This window comes from Mya arenaria, chromosome 13 (genome assembly GCF_026914265.1).
Source record: "Mya arenaria isolate MELC-2E11 chromosome 13, ASM2691426v1".
NCBI lineage: Eukaryota > Metazoa > Mollusca > Bivalvia > Myida > Myidae > Mya > Mya arenaria.
This window is the reverse complement of record NC_069134.1, coordinates 42,388,175-42,410,764: the sequence shown is the minus strand read 5'-3', so window position 1 is coordinate 42,410,764 and position 22,590 is coordinate 42,388,175. Positions and strand designations below refer to the sequence as shown.

Here is a 22,590-nt window from a genome sequence, read left to right as displayed (position 1 = left end):
GAGTTTACCTATGTTTGCCTTGTTATTCACAAAAATACTTCGAAAATACAACAGATTAAAGAGAAATAGTGTCTTAATTAAAATGATGAAAATTTAAATAATTTCAAACAGTTGTAGATGGAACACCTAAAAAAGTTATTAAATCCTCGATATTTTCTCATATTTACACCAAATCAGCAACAATAGAAATCGATTCATTTCAATAAATTTCCATTTTCAAAAATAATTGCACAAACATCCTTCTATACGTACACTCTCTCTCTCTATATATATATATATATACATCATCAAGTTAGCATAAAATCTTTAATTTCAAAACTTTTTTTTCCTTCATTGTCTATAACGTCACCAACTCTCTTCTATTTCTATATCGTCAGGTAAGTCATCAGCACTTTAGCACGTTTGTTATTCCCACGTGGGCTATCACGTGATGTTTTAAGCAGGGAAACTGTTATGATCATTGAGATCAATGAGGCCGTTGAACTTTCTAGGTCATTCCAAGTTTTAAGATGAGAATACCTGTAATTCCTAAGCGAGGGTGGCTCTATATGTCCAGGTTACCATATGTAGCAGTTTAAAAGTTCAAACAACAAACACAGTGTTCCTCAATATCTCTATATTCAACATTATCGAATGTAGATATAATATCGGAGCGTCCTGAAAATATAAATATAAACAATCATAAGATAATGAATAATAACATGTTTATAAGTTAACATCGTAAACAGTCTATTGTTTTATATGATTTAATCGTGTGCAGTGGCAGATTAAATTAAATGGCTAAAGCATATAAAACACACATATAATACAAGCGATTACAACAACAACACAGTACATCATAAAACAAATCATTGACATGGAACTTACTGATTTATGGAATCAAACACTCCTACTCCCTCGTACTCCCATGGTGACTTCTGTTATCCATGCATGTTATCATCTGTAACCAAACCCATATATATTTGTATATGGAAAGAGGCTAAAAGAATATCACGGAACTGCCATTCTCAGTTTAAATACAAATTCTGCTGATGTCGTAAAAATACATGACAAAACTAAATAAATGCAGCTGAATGAAATAATGATCATTTCAATCCATTGCTAACCCAAAACAAACACAAAAGACTACAAATGCAAATCAATACTAACCATCAGAACATCAGATTCCAAGACGTGAAACAATCAAGTTTTCTAAAACAAAGTAAAACAAACATCTCTGTAGACTTCAGATGTGCACGACAATCAATCAAGCTTGGATTTCCCGCTTCTTCTTTACAAGGGCAAGGGAGAGAAACCTGATTAACTTACTGCATTATCTCATTACAGGATTGTCTCTCTTCGACTGTAAATTCACTTGGCTTCATCATTGTGTCACGTGATTGAATGATGCGCTTAGAGTGGATAGTAATTCTTTGTTTACGTTTCTATGTTCATTCATTTTTTGGTGCAGAGATACAACTTTAATGTTATCTTTATCTAAGTTCAACAGATTAAATTATTTGAATAGATATTGCGTTATGATTGCTTCTTGCTTTGTCAAATCTACCTTGGTTATTTGAAACATAGCTTGCAATTTATATAGTCTGCACTTTCTCAAACTATATTTTTGGTGGTAAATCGGCTGGCGACATTTGTAACTATTAATAGGAATTTTCTGTTGTGAGTGTCGAGTTTGTGGCTACACTGAACAGGGTTGAAAACAACCCTGTTCAAAAACCAATATCATAAAGTAATAGTTACACAGCAGGTGGTTAAGGGTATCAGAATATACTGATGTACACATGATATGTTCGACCAAATCTGCGCTGGTTTCCATTTGCGTCGTACGGCTTTAATCTAATTGAGCCGACGAGCGCCCAGGGCAGTATTATACCGCCCTACGCAGACCGGTTGCTCTGTGGAACAGCGGGACGCTCAAGTCACACAATTAGGTTAACCGCTTCACCTATTTTCGTACCGCTTCTCACCAGGGTCGGCGGCAGAGGGGGGAGAGGCGGTTTCGATGTGCCAAATTATTTCACATAATAAGGAAATCGCCTAACGCAGTCCTTTTCAGCTGATAACAAGGGTCTGCTGTCCAGTTTAGCTTCTAGAAACCTGATTTGAAGTTGTTGGTCAAATCATTCAACTGGAACCATTAACAGTAGATATTAGATGTCCGTTGTTTACTTGTTCCCATGTTATTATCTGAACTAGCAAGATGAATGTTGATAAATTTTTGTTGATTTCAGCGTAAAATGTGTTTTTTAATGCACGAGTGTCATAGAAAAAACATATTGTAGTCACTTCTAGAAATGAAGTTCTATAATCACGAATGAAATTAAATACATTAAACACTGAAATGAACAATTTTTCTGAACCATTTATGCTTAGTTTTGGAGAATGATTGGTATCTTAGTTCAATTTTCTATATCACTCTTTTTGGATACCCTCTCGCTACCCTGCAATCCCTCTCGCACGGTTTAAAATGCCCATTGACGTAGGCTGTCGTTCCTAGCCGAGCTTGTGTAGAAAAAGTTCTCCAAAACTTTGTTGATGTTAGATATTTTCATGTGTTTCAGAGCAAGCATTTAATAAACATTTACATTCCTTATAATATCTGTTAAGGCATCGACTATTTTCTTATTAAAAAGTGCATTTCTTCATTAACCTACTTACACTGGTCACTATTTGAAAGCAAAACGAATGTTGATTATCATCGGATCAAAAACAATTTCGCAAGTTGAAGATCGTGTTTCATGATGAAACATGCATATTAAATCACTCACTGTCATAGATATATGCCCGATTCGATTGTAGACGGATTGATTACAAGATGGAATGAAAACCAAGCTTCGCTGTTTACATTCCAAGCGTCATTCGACATTTTGTGGTTGAGTAGTCTGGTTTATCAGTTTATTTGTGTAAATGTGTTGGGAATACAGTTAAGAAAGATATCAAATAAATGATATAACCTCGAATTTATGTTCGAGCATTTGTTTTCCACTTATGATTTTTAAGAAAGCAAATGCCCGAACACTCAGCTTAAAAACATTTGCAAGTTGTGTTCATTTACATTTAACCTTTCATGTAAACTTATGCAATCTTTTGCAAATATCAAATTATCAATTTTGACATCATTTTCTGGTTCAAAAGGCGGGAACTGAGTTTTAATCAAAGAGAAGTAACAACAGTTGACGTTTATGTTATTCTTATAGTTGATATTTTCTCTCTTTAGTCTGCACTGATAAATTTATATTTTCATTGTTGTTATTTCACTGATGAAACTCCATATTTCAGAAAAAAAACTATCATCGAAAAGCATTAAAGAAATGCAAAGTATTGGGTATGATGGTCAAACTATGTTGGCAATATTGTCCATCTAAAAGTTGTACGCTTTCCTGTTGAGGTTGTTGACTCTCTCGTCGACGTTGTAACACCTCGAATCGCCATTATATATCTTGACGTCGCTGTTGTTAGCCCTCCCGACCCTTTTGTTAACCCCAAGGTATGACCCCTCCCGTCGCTGTTGTTCACCCTACCGCCGCCATTATAAGTCTACACGTCGCTTATGTACCTTCCTACCGCTTCAGTCGTAGTTGTTACCCTCGCATCGCCGTTGTTACCCTCCCATCGTCGGTATTACCGCTCCAGTCGTAGTATTTAGCCCTCCATTCGCCGTTGTTACCTACTCCTCCCATCGCCGGTGTTACCGCTCGAGTCGTAGTTCTTAGCCTCCATACGCCGTTATTACCCCTCCCATCGCCGGTGTTACCGCTCGAGTCGTAGTTCTTAGCCTCCATACGCCGTTGTTACCCCTCCCATCGCCGGTGTTACCGCTTCATTCGTAGTTCTTAGCCCTCCATACGCCGTTGTTACCCCTCCCATCGCCGGTATTACCGCTCCAGTCGTAGTTCTTAGCCCTCCATTCGCCGTTGTTACCCCTCCCATCGCCGGTGTTACCGCTCCAGTCGTAGTATTTAGCCCTCCATTCGCCGTTGTTACCCCTACCATCGCCGGTATTACCGCTCCAGTCGTAGTTCTTAGCCCTCAATACGCCGTTGTTACCCCTCCCATCGCCGGTGTTACCGCTCCATGCGTAGTTTTTAGCCCTCCATTCGCCGTTGTTACCCCTCCCATCGCCGTTGTTACCGCTCCAGTCGTAGTTCTTAGCCCTCCATTCGCCGTTGTTACCCCTCCCATCGCCGGTGTTACCGCTCCATTCGTAGTTCTTAGCCCTCCATTCGCCTTTGTTACCCCTCCCATCGCCGTTGTTACCGCTCCAGATGTAGTTCTTAGCCCTCCAATCGCTGTTGATACCTTTCCCGTTGCCGGTGTTACAGCTCGAGTCGTACTTGTAACCCCCCAGTAGCCGTTGTTATGCCTCCCATCGCGTCAGTCGTAGTCGTTAACCGTCCAGTCGCCGTTGTTTCAGTTTCTGACGCCTTTGTTACCGCTCCCGTCGCCTTTGTTACCGCCCCGTGGCCTATTACCGCTCCCGTCGCCTTTGTTACCGCTCCCGTCGCCTTTGTTACCGCCCCGACGCCTTTGTTACCGCCCCCGTCGCCTTTGTAACCGCTTCTGTCCTATTTTTACCGCCCCGTCGCCTTTTTTAACCGCTCCCGTCGCCTTTTTTACCGCTTCCGTTTTCTTTTTTACCGTCCCGTCGCCTTTTTTACCGTTCCCCGTCGCCTTTTTTACCGCTCCCGATGCCTTTGTTACCGCTTCCACTAAGTTGAGCTTGGTCCCATTAAAGGGACTTCATCGTTGCTAGGATAAACGATGGGTAATGACTCACTGTTTGAGCCAACAGCAAAGCAACCTTAAATAGTAAACGCTGGCAACTATTGCTGACGCGTCTAACTTGCTGATAGTGTCAGCATCATTCGATCTGTGAGACAATGTATGACCACACAATCACGACTTTGAATCCTAGTCCTCAAAGTGAAACATATTATCATATCCCGGCCGTATTCCACATTATGGAATTCCGTTTTTAGCAATGCATTTTTGCAGATTAAGATAATATTTATCTTTTATTATGTTGCTGTGCTGCAATATTTTGCTGATAATACGACCATGTTTACTGCGTATTAGCACGGACCTATAAAGCAGGTTTATAGGTCCATGGTATTAGTAAGTACATTTATTTCATTAAAGTGACACTCGTTTTGAGAATCAATACATACAAATATATAATAAATCTAGATTTTAAGTGATTATTTTGACTACTTACTAAATAATGCCTTTATGAAAATATGAATAACTGAAATCAAAGTTGTAATCGTGTATTTGATAGCTGCAATAATTGTCTGGATGGTCCTAAAAGATTTACAGTGATCAACTATCGTCTCATAAGGTAATTGTAACCAACACAATTGTATAATCTCAAAAAATACATTTAATACTAACAAATGGACTGATGAAATGTTGGGAAATTTAATGGTTTGAATTTGAATTTGAAGTGAAAATAACAAAAAATACACATTCTTTACAAGATGGAAAGGCTATAAACATATGATGAGAGAGTGATTTCCTTCTACAGTACGTGTGTATTCAATTTTTTTTATTAACATATTACGCTTTTACTATTGATATCTCACCAATACAAAATTGTTTCCAAATTTTCCTTTCGTTATTTTTTCAACTCTTTGTGAATGGGGCATTTTTCGGGGAGGGCCATTTTCTAATGTTGTCATAACTTGTGGCCCAACCCAATTGTACAATAATATTGTTTGTCGAATATATGTATACCACGTGTGTTTATTATTTACAATAAAATACCATTAAACCATTAAACCAATGGGGCAGAGACCTTTCGCATTGTCAAATATTTTTCAATGAGTGTCAGAGAGAGGGGATAATAGATTTTTTAAAACAATCTGAAATGCTTACTTGCTGAAACAAGCTTACAACATTGCCAACTGTTCTAGAATACACCGGCAGATTTTAAAACCGAAGCGTTACAAACCAGAGAATGACAGAATAACATTGTGGCCTCGGCCTGGGATCTAGATACTATCGGTTAAAAGTAGAATCTGTGTAATCGGATTTGTACAGTTTTATTACCCGAAAATTAACCCGTTAACTGGCGTTTAAAATGGATTGAATTGAAGATGCAATTAAATGCTCATTGGCGTAAGATATATAACCAAAATGATATAAATGACATGCTCAGTTTGGGGGTGATTATTATCTATAATTGTTGGCCGAAAATATTGACGTTCGGATGTGTCTATATATCACTTTGTGTGCAAGAATGTGCTATGGTCTTGTTGTCATCCCCATTTATCTGTTATTGCGCAAAATAACGAGACTCATATGTAGAGTGTGTTTCCTTATGTCTTGCTGAAGGTGAGTTGAGACATTATGTATAATTATATCCTCAAACATAGCGTGCAATGTATTTCTTTATCAAAATAGCTGAGCATGGCTTCGATCGGCGTATAGAATAGACAAGCGCGACAAGGTTTAGTTCTAAATGTCATTCGGAACACTCATCGGATATTTTACATCGAAAACAACCTCGGATGTATTGATTTACGATATCAGAAATCTTTATTTCTAACTAACGCTGCAAGTATATCGCGTAGTAATTTCAATTCAGCAGTTGAACTTTTAATGGTTTTAATGGTGGGAATCTTAGTAATTTATGCATTAATACAATTCACTTGCAATCAATTAAAACTTAGTTAACTGTTTATTTATAACAGGACTGACTATACCTCTAACATTACTGTGACCAAAGCTTTCGAAAATGGAGATCACAGGTCAACTGTAGGTTCAGATGCGGTTTATGTGAAGAAGCGGACGATCAAAAAAAGTAGAATGTTTTGTATGAACTTGTGTGGAAGGTGATTATTTTCAGTAATTTCCAAATCGAGGCGAGGAAAAGGAGTTAATCCATAACTATTTCCAGTGCTTAATATCATACTTGTCATTATATCTATTGTTTTATTAAACTTACTGTTAAACTACGTCCTGCTTATTATTAACTGCCAATTTCTTCCAACACCCTACAATACGTACTTTTTAAACAAATCGCCTGAAAAGTCGGTAAATGCAGATCAGAGAGTGATGTTGATGTGGTTCAGAACTACGTATCAAAAACATTGAGAAGGACAATATGGCTTATAAACATGAACGAAACATGTTTTAGAAGTATTCACTTTTACCACCTGTTCCAAATAGCATGCATTGAATCAAGCGCCATTTGTAGATGATCAGATGTACATACATAAGATACAGTTTAAGTACCCTTTGACAATCATCAGTGCCAAGACAAGTGGTGATATTATTTGCAAGCATTCCAAGGGAGTTACATTTCCATTTATTGGTCATGAAACTGAATAAATGTTCGATAAAAGTTGCTTCTTAGCACGATATAAGTATTACTGTTAAAATGTATGGTCGCATCGGCAGTGACGGAAATACCCTACGGCAAGCGAACGCTTTAAGTTCTGTACGACGTTAAAGAAGTGCTCGACGTAAAAGTATTTTCATGCGGTACTGAACACGACATACACATTGAAATAACGTTTCCCTTCTTGACACATGTTTTGAATGGGCTGACACACTTGCCGCCACTTGCAAGTCTGGGTAAACATGAACTGGCTCATGAACCACAGCATGTGCACCTGTCATCACACATATAGACCGGCTAAACACATGACTGGCTCGTTAACCACATGATGTGCACCTGTCATCATACATATAGACCGACTTAACACATGACTGGCTCGTGAACCACAGCACGGGCAGCTGCAGGTAAGCCTAGCAGATATTACGTATGAACACAGTCAAGACAATTTCCCGCATGGCGTAATAACACAAACTTGAACAGATTGGTGTTCGATCCCATCTCCACGAGCGTGCTTATCGAACCCTTTTTGGAGGTCCCTCTGCCGCAGACCCTGAATTATGTATACATATAATTTAATCTTAATGATTTATTTGGCACTGAGTTTTGTTGGTCGCCCGCCGCCAGAAGTTTTCCGCCACAATAAATTGTTATTACTAGAAATTTATCCGCCAAAATGTAAGGGTATTACTTATTTCTCTGTCGGGCCTTCGGTTTTCTCTTCTTTTTTACCAATAGCAAAAGTGCATTTGCTGTCGCAAAATCTGTATCTCCCCCTAGATAGTCGTCTAGATAATGAATCAATATCCCAGATGGGGACCTTGTTGTAACGTAATGTTCGAAGAACGTTGCGAAACGTTCAAACGTGGCACAACTTATAGATGCGCCAAACGGCAAGGTTTTGTCAAAGTAGTATTTATCTGCTAACTTAAATCCCAGTAATTCAAAATCATCTGGCCTGATTGGTATTCATTTGAATGCGTTCTGTATGTCAAGTTAAAATAGTTTATAATTACTGCCCAATTCCTGAATCATACGAATGCCTTCATCAAAATTAGTGTACTGAACCGATGCGTTTTTGGGATCTTTATGGTCATTGACGGACGAACTGGTCGGGAAGGACAAATGATGGATGATTCTGAATTGATTTGGCTCCTTTTTGGGTACCAAACCTATGGGTGATACTATCAGATTTTGAAAAGGTTTTTTAGCCTGCCACGCGACCTGCCTCAACTTCTTTGTTTATATTTTGTGTAATAATTTCGTTATTTTCGTTAGCGGATTTCAAATTTTTTGATTCCCTAGCCTGTCAGAAAGTTCAGTAGGCCACGTCTCGTTAAATGATTCCGTAAGAAGGAAGCGGAAGTTACGACATAACTTCTTCCGAGAGTTCCAGGCAAAGTTAGTTACGTCATTGTTTTTGCGTATCTAGGAAGTTAACTCACGATAACATATAGAAAGTACCACAGTAATTTATTTTCACGCAATAAACATTTTTTTTTTGCATACGAAAATAATTAGTATTATGTATAATTCTCAATACGTTACCGTCAACATTCTCTATTAGTAACTGCTCAACCCACTGTCGATTTTTCGTGATGTTAAATTGAGCAGGACATTTTGAAAATTGCTTTCGTTGTGTTGAAACTTTGGCAATCGCGTCAAAAATGAATTTCAAACCAGTGTGGGTACTCTTGTTTTTAAATGAAAACGCAGCATATATACGTTTATGGTTTGTATTGCTTCACAATTTAAATGTATCTCCTGACAGGGGATTAATGTTTTATCGAACATTTTAAATCAATGCCTTATAAAATAGAATAATCCTCATACTATGTAATAGAGATGTATTTATTGAGCCACTATCTATCTATAACGTCAGAGGTATTTCTTAATCTTCATAGGCGAGCGTGGCTTTAGTATGTTGACACTTATTGAACATGTATAAATCAATAGTGTGATTTTACTGCACAACCACGGATAATGATCATTGCTTACAAATTTGGATATTTTAAATGTGTTAATGATTTCGATAGGAGGTGTTATGTTAATATTAACATCCAAAGGTACGGAATTCAATCGTCACATTTCATCAACTCATACAAAAGTTCAAAAACAATCATAATAATGCCAGTTTTTCACACCCAATGTCGTTTGGCCCTTGCCTTGTGCCCTGAAACAATGTTTATTTTTTACTGTAGTTTTCATTGAATTATTGTTTATTTTTAAAAATGCGTTGAGGCTGTTTTAGTTTATTTTTTTAAATCAAATTAAATTCAGATACCATACCGCCAACATGTAGTTTAGTGTATATTTTCAAACCGGTCATTTTTATGATTATTAATTTGCTTCCTGTTTTAGGCCTCCAAAGTTTCAGCACTGACTATTCCATCAACATTCCATGAGTGCTGTGGCCAAAGCTATCGAAAATGGAGTTAGCAGGTCGACTTCACCCAGATGACGAAGTACCCGGAAGGTACAAAGACCCAGATGAATTATTGACATTATTTTGCCAACCCTGCAACGATGAAGCGGATAAACAAACAGCGGAAGGCTTCTGTCGCCAGTGTCACCAATTCTTATGCAAAGCATGCATTAAATTTCTCAGGAGAAGCAAAATGACCAAAGTATATGAGATCTTTGACGAGCACAATATGCGTTCATCGCTCAAACTGGCCGCTGAACTAAACAATGATTGTTATGAATTCTGCAAAGACAATCCAACAGACCGTATAAAGTATTACTGCGCAGTGCATAATGAATACGGATGCGGTGATTGCATGATAGCAAACCACATGAGCTGGCAACCTTAGTTTATATATGAAGTTTCAAATGACTTTCTCAACGGACAGGACTATAAAGACTTAAAACAAGAAATAAATAATATAGACGCTGACTGTTTTAAAATGGTTGAGCAAATAAATGAAAGTGTTCCACTTAATGAAGACGACATTATGGAGACCCTGAAGGAGCTTGAAAAGTTTAAAGCTGAAATAGTTTCAAACCTTGATGCAGAAGAACAAAGGTGGAAATCTGACCTTGAATCGTTGAAATCAGAGTCTTTGTCAGCAATACAAGGAAAAACAAATCGGATACATGACTTACAAAAACTATCAATAAATATGTTGGACAAATTAGATTCCAAGAAACATAGTCGATATCAGATATTCAAAGACTCAACACAAATAAAAGAACACGTTTTGACAGCAAAAACGACTCTAGAAAACGTTGCCCTTGTAATGAAACAATGTCAAAAGAGAATTGCATTTCATCCAAATTCCATTTTTGATGATTTTATATTTAGCAAGCAGCCCCTACGAGAAGTGGTGCAAACCAAAATACCCCTTTCATTGGGAGAATACGATTTTGAAAAATCTAACTGCATTAACATTCGTACTTCCAAAGACTCAAAGATATGTCTAATAACCGGATGCGTACACATTTCGAATAGAAAAGAGTTGGTAATTGGCGGAAATAACAAATCAATGAAACTCGTAGATATTTTACAACAAAGAATAATTTCTGACGTACACGTTAATCATTCTGCGTGGGGTATTGGCTGCATTGCCAAACAAAGAGGTCGCGGTTACCAGTAATAACACGATAGATATTGTGTCTTATAAGCAGGATAGACTTGCGACCGTCCGTAGCATATCTCAAAAGGCAGATGCATGGGCATTGACTATCGGAACAGCCAATTACTTGTTTCCTATGTTGACCCACGAGGAATAGCAATCATGGACATGACCGGAATTATTTTACGTCACATGTTGGATGAAGACATTAAAGCCATTTCTGTCCAAAGCCCTCAGTATGTTATTTTTAGCAAACGATTTGAAGGCATAATTCTTTCAGACGTTAGTGGAAATACTGCTTAGCTTTAGATATCTACTTTAAACTACTGTGGACATTTTCAGATAGCGAATTGAAAGGGCCTGAAAGTATTCTGATAGGACCAGATGGAAATATCCTTGTTTGTTGTTACCGCAGCAATAACATTCATCTGATTTCCAACACAGGCTAGAAAATTAAAGTTATTCTACGGAAGGAGGATGGAGTTAACAAGCCGTTTATAGCTGCTGTAAATGGAAATACCCTGCTGGTGGCAGGGGATGGAGACGAGTTACAGTTATACAATACCACACATTAAGACATAAAACCGTCTATATACTTCAATAATATATAAAATTCAAAGACATTCCCAAAGATAGCATGGTATGCTTTTGTTACCAATAGCATTTTGCGTGTGTTAAACCACTTGCCGTTGTAGGAAAACCTAACAGAAATTGATGGAAAGAACATCCTCATTTCAGAATAATTAAATCATTGATAACGAGTGTATTTTTCAGAAAAGCATTAACATCAATTACCATCTGATCACGAAGAAATTGGTTATTTCCAAATCAAACGTGAATTTAAAACAAGTGAAAGATCGATTATTGAACCTCATTATCGATTCATATGATGTTCATAGCATAATTACATGTTTTAACAGAACAATTTTTGTATCCTATAAAGGTCAATTATTTTGTTATAATCTTACATGTACAATGTTGGAGATGAAATACACTGATTTATATGACAAGTAACTGTATGATATAGTTTTAACGCATATATCAACGCAATCCATACAAACATGTAGTTATTCCTTCTTTCATTATAAACAGCACATAACATAATAACACCTGGTCGCCATTTTGTTGACCCCTGTATTTAGGTACTTCACAAACTTCAATGTATCTTGGTTTCTGTACACCAGGGCCAGCGAATTTTCCGCTAGAGTGACCGTCAGCAACTGTATAATATATATAATAAAATAACTTTATATTAGATACTTTAATTGCTGTTATGTTTCTGAAATCTCAGTATCAAAATCTGATATTTTGGGGCCATTTTCTTATTCTGAATGAAAGGGAGATTTGAATTTATGAATAAACAAATCAACATTGAAATTAAGCTTTTGTATAAATGCTTGTCCAACGAGGTCGAGAGTTTAAATTCCACAAGGCACATACTCTTGGCCTCTCAAAATTTGAACCACTGCGTACAAGTTTCAACCCAGGAATGTTGCGTAATTTAAAGCTGATATTTTTAAAATCAAGCTTAAACAAATTAGTATTTATAAACTGATATAACTGAGACTGTAAAAGACATATACCTCCTCATCCTACCCTTTAACATTGTATGATATTAAACCTCCATTCATAACCATGAAGATGGTGTGTATGTGCAATTGCTTGCCCTGGGTAATCACGTGACTTGTAAATATTCGCATTGGTTAAACACTTATGATCGGGTTTTATGCCATGTCAATTATTGAATTGAAATTTTCTTTTCTTTGCTGGGATATAGTTGTTATCTGTACGTCTCAGTAACTTACCAGCACAGCCGACATAAAGAACAAGGTCAAAGGCAAACTCTGCGCCTTCTGTGTCCGTGTCGTGAACTAGCGTGTAGGACTGATGACCCCAGTGACGTACACAGGTCCGACATCTAGACTTGCAAGGAGCTTATAGCAGAAAAACTTTTCATCTTCTTTTCATTAAAAATGTATTCCACTGTATGTTTTCCTGTCTGAGGATACATCTAAAATATGAATGAACAATATGAATTTATGACAGTGCCATGAGGCGGAACATATTTTACTGATTTAATCATTGTTATCAAGATTAATGAAGACTGGAATTACAATTGGTTTAAAAAACAGAAAAAAAACTTTTACAATATTATTTTTCTTAAAACTTGTCAGGCGGAGTAAAGATCAACAATTGCATTAGTAGATCAGACCTACAGATCTATAGCGTTTTTCGTAAGTGTAATTTATGTCCTTATGTAAACATAAAGCCTACAAGAAGAAGAACATGTTGATGTACCTGTCTCTTTGGCTTGAGAATCCGATTAACTTTCTTTCATTTACTTCTTTGTCTCGCAATCTTTTGCCGACCACACCAGGCTCGTAGCTATGTACACCAATACTCAGCTGCGTAATGATATTTTGACAGGTCGAAGATTTTGTCACCCCAAAAAACCCGAATTTGAAATACCATCTCCCACACCTACCTCAAGGCTTCTATCTGCATAATCCACATTGGCCCTAGCTAGGCGCCTGTCCGCCTTGTCAGCTTCCTCTCCTCCTTCCCAATCCTCCGATGGCCCTACGAAGTCTGACGATGAGGCAGCTGCAAGCTCGTGCAGTTTTAAACCAGTCAGGTTTGACAATAGAACAAACTTGGGGTCAGAACATACGCAAGTGTTGACAGCATCCGGTAAGCTGGCTTCATCAGTTTCCTTATAACACCTGCAATATATTCTCTGTGTGTTAACCATCACATTACTTTTATTGTTTAATATCGACTTGGGTGTGTATTGTGGGTAAAAAGGTTTTACTCGTAATCTATGTGATGCTTAATTGTTATGAGTCCCTATGGACATATTTTCAGAATGAATGTTGAAATAATGGAACTTCTAAAACACATGTATTAACAACCATGATTTTGTTCACCATGTGTGACGAAAAAGCGGCAACATTTTAAGTCATATGGATTCTGGATTCATGAAAATTCTTATTTATTATGTAAGAATACTAAAATAATAGAAATGCAAACAATACCTGTGTATCTAAGAAATTTGAACCATACCAATTTTAGCGGCACATAAATAAACAAGGGACAAGAAAAGTTTTCTTTTCACTATTCAATGTATGCTAGTTTATTGCATGTACTTATTTGTCCTTTTGAAAGCAGGACCTACTGATTGTTATTTCATGTTTGAGGACTGTTACACATAATAACAAATCATACTTTTCCGTGTGAGACAACATTCTAGAATCATTCAATCAAACATTTCTTTCTATTTTATTAAAATAAAAATTTCCTAAAACACAAAAGCCTATCAATATGAAAATGAATTACAATACTTAATGCAAATGCACTTATAAGAAAGTTTAAAATTACAAGAAAATGTTGTTGAGCTTCATGAAACATGAGATTTAATAGTTATGATGTGGGCTTTGATAGTACATATGAACCAACTTATATAGAAGATAATTGTTTGGTTCAGTGTATAATCGCAATAAATTTCACCGAGTGAGCACTCAAAGCTTTATTTGAAGATTGGGGTAGCCAATTGAAATGTTTACTTTTGGTGTTAAAATATATTGTGATGTTACACTAAAACATTTTATTTTATTATATGCCTACAAAAAATTATAAAAGGACAATCATTATTTTACATTATGCATTACATGCATGCGAACATTAATCCATTTCTGAAATGACTCCATCGAAAATGCGTCCGCTGACGTTTAATCTTGAAAGTGAAAGCTGGCTTAAATTTCAAAACAGTTACAAATATCAGATTTAAAGTTTCACTTTGTGCAACAGTGAAGAGCTTTTTTATTTAACAGATAAATCTTTATATACCGCCGGAAAGCATATAATAAAGACATTTTACAGGTATCAGTATTTGGCACTCCTCTTAAAGCATAATATTAAAACATATCAGTATGACTAATATGTCCAGTGTATGTTGGCTTTGAATGCACATGTATAACATAAAATTACCCTTCATAAAATTGTTTTCAAACTTCTACTGAATACTCCCCTGGACCACTGGGCACAGATACACCGAGAACGTTTCATCTTGTACTGTGAGCGAAAATACTTATATACTAAGTTTACACAAGATTGTATAAATTAAAGTCTAAAAGAAGTTTCACTATTTGAAGAGACGGAACATCAGTGTCACGTGTCCAGGAGAGATAAAAAAAAGTGGAATTCTATTCTTTCGACTAACCCCAATAACACCATTTGTCAACAGGATCTAGACAGGGTCTAAGTAAAGAGTGGGTCACTTTTTTAATTTTAATTTAAAACAGCTTTTGTAATTAAGTGCTTGCCGAGGGGCGGAGCAAAAGAGTGTTTGATGAAATGAGCAGAGTGCTCTTTTGGAGGTCCAGGGAATCCACCTTTTTTGGGAGAGAGGAGAGAGGCGAGGGCGTTTGTGACTGGGCAGGAACGGGGAATAACCAACCTTCTTAAACATGGTCTTGGCAGGCTCTATAGATGGAGCAGGGGCTCTCACTTTTGGAGGTCCATGCGACCAGTCTGTGATGGAATGGCGGGTATTATCTTTGCATATATCTTTAGCTACCTGAATATTAATGAAAACTATTCACCATTCCAAATAGTAAATGCATACGCGTTAATTTATGTTAGACAAAATTAATTTTATTATTAGATTTTCCGCAGTGGAATTTATTTCAATAACTGCCTGCATCCTCCAAGGAAATCAGTGAAAAAAATATATCATCAATTATATGCGTAAATTGAACAATCAAGATTTAAATAATTTCTTCTGTACCTTTCAATGCAGGAAGAACAATTTTGTACCAATAGCATGGCGACAACTAGAATAGCTTAGATGTAATAGTTATTGCTAATAATACGGTTACTGTTCCCATGGTACGCTGAAGCGCACGTCGAGTGAGTGGAGTAATTGTTTTGTACCATGTTGTCAAGGACAACGTTGAATAACTAGCTTGCGGTATAACTGAAAAGTGTTGTGATTTATCGGTAAAACACACTCTCGAACATGTAAAAATGAAGCATCCAGAAATGCCAAACATTGTATACATATCCTAATAATGAATCATTTTTGACACTTCATTCAAGTGCAATTTATGAGCTAGAAAAAAATACGTCTATTAAATAGAAATGACAATAAACAACAAAATGCTGGATGTGAGACTTATTGCAAATGTGGTGGTCTAAATCCCGCCCATTGAGCAGTGAAGTGTCATGTTCTAAACGTAACAAAACTCCAGATATAACAAGGAATTATGTTCTTAGTTCGATTTTAGCCATACACGTTACGGGTATGATAACGAACTGAGGTTAAAACGAAGGTTCCGATGAATATATCCTAACGGACCAACAATGGTTTTCTAAGAAGAATTTGTGTGAAAATTCAGGAAATAGGTACTAAAATTGTTAAGAAAAATGTCGTAATCTTATTATAAGGCAGTCGATGATGATCTTGTTTTAATTACCTACATCCTCATATCAATCGTTGTATTTCAGACCATTCCATTGCTTAGATCATTCACGCAAACTACACCATAAACAAGAGCTGTCGTAAGACAGCGCGCCCGACTAAACGCCTCTTTGTATTAGGAATTAATGCAAAAATGATGTGCCTGTCAAAAGCAATAAAATTCAAATTAAAAAGTAAACAAGAAACGGCGCAATTTAACGAAACCAGTGTTCCAATGTTTTTTTTTCTCTATTTTAGTAACAGTGACATTGACCTTGACCACGACTCTCATGCCCACAAACACAATCTTATGAAAGGTCTCTTAAAACTCTTTCTATTTACCAAGTTTAGCCACAAAATAGCAAACCTAACTATAATTATTCGATATCATAGGTGAGTTTGATGTTTCATCCAGCCACCCCGCACGAACAACGACGTACGTACGTCATTCTTAAAAACCAGGTTTTATTTTGGGAAAGCCTGGTTAAAAATATAATAATGTGCCTTTCAAAAGCAATAAAAATAAATTAAAATAAATAGTCAATCAAGTGCCAGTATTGTAATTTAGGTTAACTATGGAGTTATGTTACCTAATTGAGTCATGGCCTTTAACAAATGTGTGAAGTATTAAGTCAATATAAAAGTAATAAGTGAAAATCCCAACTTGCCTTTAAACTTAAACCGGACACATTGTTCCCTTAAATTTTAGCTAAGTTCCTAAGTCAATCAGGGGCCATAATTTGAATTTAAAAGTAAGAATTAATTGTAAGATGGTCGTCAATGATTGTGTGAAGTATTAAGTCAATTGAATGAAGGGGATACAGTTATCAGTAAAATTCCTAACTGAAACTGTAACATGACACAATGTGCACTAAAACCTAAGTTCCTAAGTCAATCATGGGCCATAATTTGAATTTAGGATAATATATGGAGTTATGTCACCTCACTGTATTATGATCCTGAACAACTGTGTGTGAAGTATAAAGTTAATAAGATGAAGGGTATTGGAGTTGTAAGTGGAAATACCAACTTGCCCCAAAACCTTAACCGCCGACGCCGGGTTGAGTAGTAAAGTCTCCTTATTTGTCCTTAAATGATATAAACCATGGTAGTCTACATTAAAATGTGCAAAACGGGTCCGTTTCAACATATTGATTACGCTTATAAGCCACACTTTCCAGTTTAATGTTCTGGATACGTTTTTCAGAATCACATTAACATCACTGGTATGCCTTTACCGACATTTTAGGCGAATTTGTTTAGTAAATACTGTTTAAAACTAGATTTAGACAATTAAAAGAATGAAATTTAAATCATCGTGTGTGTTCCTATGGTCTTTATTCAAAGTTAGCAGCATAGTATACATTAATGGCAATACTTGCAACATTAAAAGAAATATATGGCAAATGATTAATGTTTCATCGAAAAATGACATATAAACGCAGATAAATCATCATACTGTGCAATGCAGTACTGCTTTAAGCTTCTATAAATAGCGTCCGATTTATTTCTTTATCGAGATAACCCAGCGTCAATCGGAACTCCTCGGCTAGCATCAAGATATGGTATATCTCGAAGCTTGCCGGAGATGGCCGAGTTGTTACGATTGAACCCAGCGTGTATTCGGCGACTAGATTTGCTGACACGATATTTGACCTGTATACATATCTCGGATCATTTTACTGCACAACCATTAATTTTGTGTTGATCACGGAGTGTTTCACCAATTTTAATGTGAAGAGAAATGTTAAAGAAAAACATCTCAAGGTAAGGAGTTGGTCACAATATTTTATAAACTCGTACAAAAGTTTCAAGACAATCGTTGATCATGATCAAAACAGTTTTCCACACCCAACATCTGTTGGGGTTTTTGAAAACGTCTGGGCTATACCAGCTTTTTTATTTATCTTTTTTTTTTCTTCAAATGAAAATGTTTTTATACAACTTTCCACAATCCAAATTGAACTGAGCATGTATGCTGTCGACGTCTGTTTTTTATGTGACTTTTTTCAAACTTGCCATTTTATGATATTGATTTACTTCCTGCTTCAGAAATCAAAGTTATCCTGTTTACATGCTGACCCATGGTAACTGTCACCAAAGCGATCGAAAATGGAGGTAGGTTCAGATGCTGAAGTACCCGGTAGGTGCAAAGACCCTAGTGAAGTATTCACATTGTTTTGCCAACCGTGTAACGATGAAGGGGATATGCACAAAGCAGTCGGTTTCTGTCGACAGTGTCACCAATTCTTATGCAAAACATGCATTAAATTTCACAGACGAAACAAAATGACAAAAGCCCATGAGATCCTTGACGAGCACAATATGCCTTCATCGATTGATATGGCCACTGAACCTGACACTGATTGTTATGAATTTTGCAAGGTCCATCCTACAGAACGTATTAAATATTACTGCGTATTGCACAATGAATTCGGATGCGGCGACTGCATGATACCATACCATTTTAACTGTAAACCGAGGCATATTGCGGAAGTTTCAAATGACTTTCTCAATGGACAAGAATATAAAGATTTAAAACAAGAAATAAACAATATGGACTCTGTTCGGACATGGGTGAGCTCATGACGAAAAGCGTTCATGCTACTAAAGACGACATTTTGAAGGCCATGAAAAAATTGCAAAGGTTGAAAGCTGAAACAATTTCACACTTTGAGGCAGAAGAACAAAGGTTGACATCTGAACTTGAATCGTTGAAAACCGAGTCTAGATCAGCAATACAAGTAACATCAAAACAGATACATGACGTGAAGAGGCTTTCATTAGATATGATTGATAAATTAGATTCTGATAAACATAGCCCATATCAGATTTTCAAAGCTTCAAAACAAATGCAAGTAGAAATTACAAATGCAAAATCGGTTCAAGACAACATTGCAGAAGTAGTTAAACAATGCCAAATGAGAATTGCATTTCAACCAAATTCCATTCTTGATAATTTTACATCCAGCAAGCAGCCCCTAGGAGAAGTGGTACGAACCAAAAAAGGCGTAGCTTTGAAAGGATGCACTTATGTAAAATCTAACTGCATCAACATTCGTTCTTCCAAAGACTCAAAGACATGTAGAATAACCGGATGCGTACAAATTTCGGATGGCAGAGTGTTGGTAGTTGACGGAAATAACGAAGTATTAAAACTCGTAGATATTGTACACCAAAGAATTATTTCTGATGTACACGTTAACCAGTCTGCGTGGGGTATTGCTGCATTGCCAAACAAAGAGGTCGCGGTTACCTGTGATAAAACGATAGATATTGTGTCTTATAAGCAGGATAGACTTGCGACCGTCCGTAGCATATCAACAAAAGGCAGATGCATTGGCATTGACTATCGGAACAGACAATTGGTTGTTTCCTATATTGGCCCTCCAGGAATAGAAATCATGGACATGACCGGGAATGTTTTACATCACATGTTGGATGAAGACATTAAAGCCATATCTGTCCTGAATCCTCAGTATGTTATTTTTAGCAAACAATTTGAAGGCATACTTCTTTCAGACTTTAATGGGAATGCAGTCACAGCGTTAGATCACCACTTTAAACCATTGTGGACATATTCAGACAGCGAAATGAAAGGGCCTCAAAGTCTTCTGATAGCACCGGATGGAAATATCCTTGTTTGTTGTTACAGAAGTAATAACATACACCTCATTTCAAACACGGGGAAGAAAATTAAAGTTATTTTAAGGAAGGAAGATGGAATTAAAAATCCGTTTGCAGCTGCTGTGAATGGACGTACCCTGCTGATGACAGAGAATGGAGACGAGTTAATGTCATACAAGATCACAAATTAAGCAAAAAAATGAAACCGTGATATGTATTTATGTTCAGAGACAGGCCCAAAGATAGTATTATACGCTTATGTAACCAATATCATAGTGCATGTTTACAAACCACCTGCCGTAGAAGTAAAAGGGAAAATAGCAAGGAATTATAGAAGAGCATCCTCATTTACAAACAGAGTTTAAGTATTGATAACAAGTGTGTTTTGCAGAAAAACGCCATCCACCATCAGATCATGAAGTTTATTTAAGAGAAAATAATGAAATAATTGAAGCCTTGTGCATGATCGATTATTGAAAGTCATTTTCGATTTCGATAAATATGAGTTTCATAGTATAATAACATGTTTTAACAGAATTCTTTTTGTATCTTATTGTCATTTTTTCATAACCTTACTTGTACATCGTAGATATTCTGAGATGAAACTTTTGAAATATACTGTTATATATGGCATATACTGTATCATGTAGTTTGAACGCATATATAAATTATAAAACATACAATACATGTAGTAATTCCTTTATTCATAATAAACAGCACATAGATCATAAAACCCTCTGTGTGGCATTTTGTTGACCCCTGTATTCAGGTACTTCACAAACTTCAATGTCTCTTGGTCTCTGTATACCAGGGCCAGCGAGTTTTCATCTGGAGTTACCGTTAGCAACTGTAATATATATATATATATATATATATATATATATATATATATATATATATATATATATATATATATAAAATAAAATAACTATATACAAGTTATCTTTCCCCTTTTTCTGAAATCTTAGTATCAAAATCTGATACCTTGGTGCCATTTTCTCATTCTGAATGAAAGGGAGATTTCATTTTATAAAAAATACATTGCAATTCAAGCTCTTGTATAAATGTCTGTAACTTACCAAAGGGGTCGAGAGTTCAAACTCCACCAGGTACATACTCTTGGTTTCTCGAAATGGGAAAACTACTTCTCCTTTCTACCAAGGAATGTTCCATAACAGCTGATATAGTAGCTGTCGTCACAATTAGCTTTAGACGAATTAGTTTTTATACAACAATATAAAGTTATGAATTATTTGTATATCTGTTGATGTAAAAGACCCATACCTCCCCATCCTCCCCTTTAGCGATGTATGATGTGAACCCACCATACTCCATGTCTGAAGTAAATAAGAACTGGATTGAAATATCTTGACGGATTTTGATAATAATTAAATCTAGCGCGAGTACAAAATGGAAACTTTCATACACAAAAGGCAAAATTGACAGTTCCAGTTTCATAACGACAATGTTCAATTGAAACCCTTCCCAACCAACTTCTGGTCAGAAGAGTTTAATAAACTTGCATCAATGAAACCTAGAAGATGGTGTATATGTGCAATAGGTTATCATGCGACTAGTAGATTTCACCATCGGTTTTACACTTACGATCGGGTTTGATTTCATGTTTATTACTGAACCGAGATTTTCTTTCCTTTGCCGGGATATAGTTGTAATATGTACATCCTAGTTACTTACCAGCACAGCCGACATAAAGGACAAGGTCAAGGGCAAACTCTGCGCCTTCTGTGTCCGTGTCGTGAACTAGTGTGTAGGACCGGTGACCCCAGTGACGTACACAGGTCCGACATCTTGACTTGCAAGGAGCTTATTACAGACAAACATTTTTTCATTGGAAAATTACTTCACTATGGTTTTCCTGTCTGATGATACAACTGAAATGTGAATGGACCTTGTGAATATATGGTAATTCAGAAAAGTGCCACGAGGTGGAACAAATGTAATTGTTGGAGAAATTACGCGTATAAACATTGTTACCAAGATAAATAAAGACTGAAATTAGAATTGGTTTGAGATACAGAAATACACTTCCACAATATTATGTTTAATGAAACTTGTCAGGCGGAGTAAAATCAACAATTGCAATAGTACGCCAGACCTAAAGATAACGTTCAACTTAAGTGTAATTTGTGCTCTAATGAAAAATTAAGGCCTACAAGTGGAACAGAATGGTGATGTACCTGTCTCTTTAGCTTGAGCCGCCGTTTCACTGTCTTTCATGTTCTTCTTCTCGCTACTTTTTGACGACCAAGCCTTGTCAGCTTCCTCTCCCCCTTCCCCATCCTCAGACGGTTCCTCGGAGTCTGAAGACGAGGCAGCTGCAAAGTCGTGCAGTTTTAAACCAGTCAGGTTTGACAAGAGAGGAAACATGTCGTCAGAACGAAACAGACGTACGCATGTGTTGACAACATTTGTTAATTTCCTTTTTTTAACTTAAGTTTTTATTGCGGGTAAATATGTTTTTGTCTTCATCTCTTTGAAGCATATTTGTAATGTGGCAAAATTTTAAGGCATATGGGTTCTGGATTCATGAAAATTCCAAATCATAACGCAAGTATTCAAAAAAAATAGAA

At 36.5% G+C, this 22,590-nt stretch overlaps 3 protein-coding genes across 3 annotated transcripts; 1 reads left to right on the top strand and 2 right to left on the bottom strand.

Annotated features, from left to right (window-relative positions):
* Positions 1–3,820: 3,820 nt before the first annotated feature.
* LOC128215276 (N66 matrix protein-like) lies at positions 3,821–8,896 on the bottom strand. Its single transcript, XM_052921981.1, has 3 exons — positions 8,888–8,896; positions 7,815–7,892; positions 3,821–4,333 (listed from the first exon to the last, which is right to left on the bottom strand). Exons 1-3 carry the CDS (start codon positions 8,894–8,896, stop codon positions 3,821–3,823), a joined length of 600 nt encoding a protein of 199 aa, XP_052777941.1.
* Positions 8,897–18,002: 9,106 nt separating this feature from the next.
* On the top strand, positions 18,003–20,720 carry LOC128214389 (uncharacterized). Its single transcript, XM_052920831.1, has 2 exons — positions 18,003–18,139; positions 18,425–20,720. The coding sequence occupies exon 2, from the start codon at positions 18,946–18,948 to the stop codon at positions 20,188–20,190; it is 1,245 nt and encodes a 414-aa protein (XP_052776791.1). The 5' UTR covers positions 18,003–18,139; positions 18,425–18,945; the 3' UTR covers positions 20,191–20,720.
* Positions 20,700–22,387, bottom strand: LOC128215275 (prolyl 3-hydroxylase OGFOD1-like). Its single transcript, XM_052921980.1, has 4 exons — positions 22,198–22,387; positions 21,695–21,823; positions 21,284–21,336; positions 20,700–20,846 (listed from the first exon to the last, which is right to left on the bottom strand). Exons 1-4 carry the CDS (start codon positions 22,385–22,387, stop codon positions 20,700–20,702), a joined length of 519 nt encoding a protein of 172 aa, XP_052777940.1.
* Between the last annotated feature and the right edge of the window lie 203 nt (positions 22,388–22,590).

Coding starts and splice junctions, on each gene's coding strand:
- LOC128215276 (XM_052921981.1), bottom strand. Junction 4,334..7,814: donor TCGAACACCAATCTGTTCAA/GTTTGTGTTATT, acceptor GGGGGTTACAAG/TACGACTCGAGCTGTAACAC.
- LOC128214389 (XM_052920831.1), top strand. CDS start 18,946: ATGGGTGAGCTCATGACGAAAAGCGTTCATGCTACTAAAGACGACATT.
- LOC128215275 (XM_052921980.1), bottom strand. CDS start 22,387: ATGTTTCCTCTCTTGTCAAACCTGACTGGTTTAAAACTGCACGACTTT. Junction 21,824..22,197: donor GGCTCAAGCTAAAGAGACAG/GTACATCACCAT, acceptor GTCTGTAATAAG/CTCCTTGCAAGTCAAGATGT. Junction 21,337..21,694: donor CCTTTATGTCGGCTGTGCTG/GTAAGTAACTAG, acceptor TATTTACTTCAG/ACATGGAGTATGGTGGGTTC.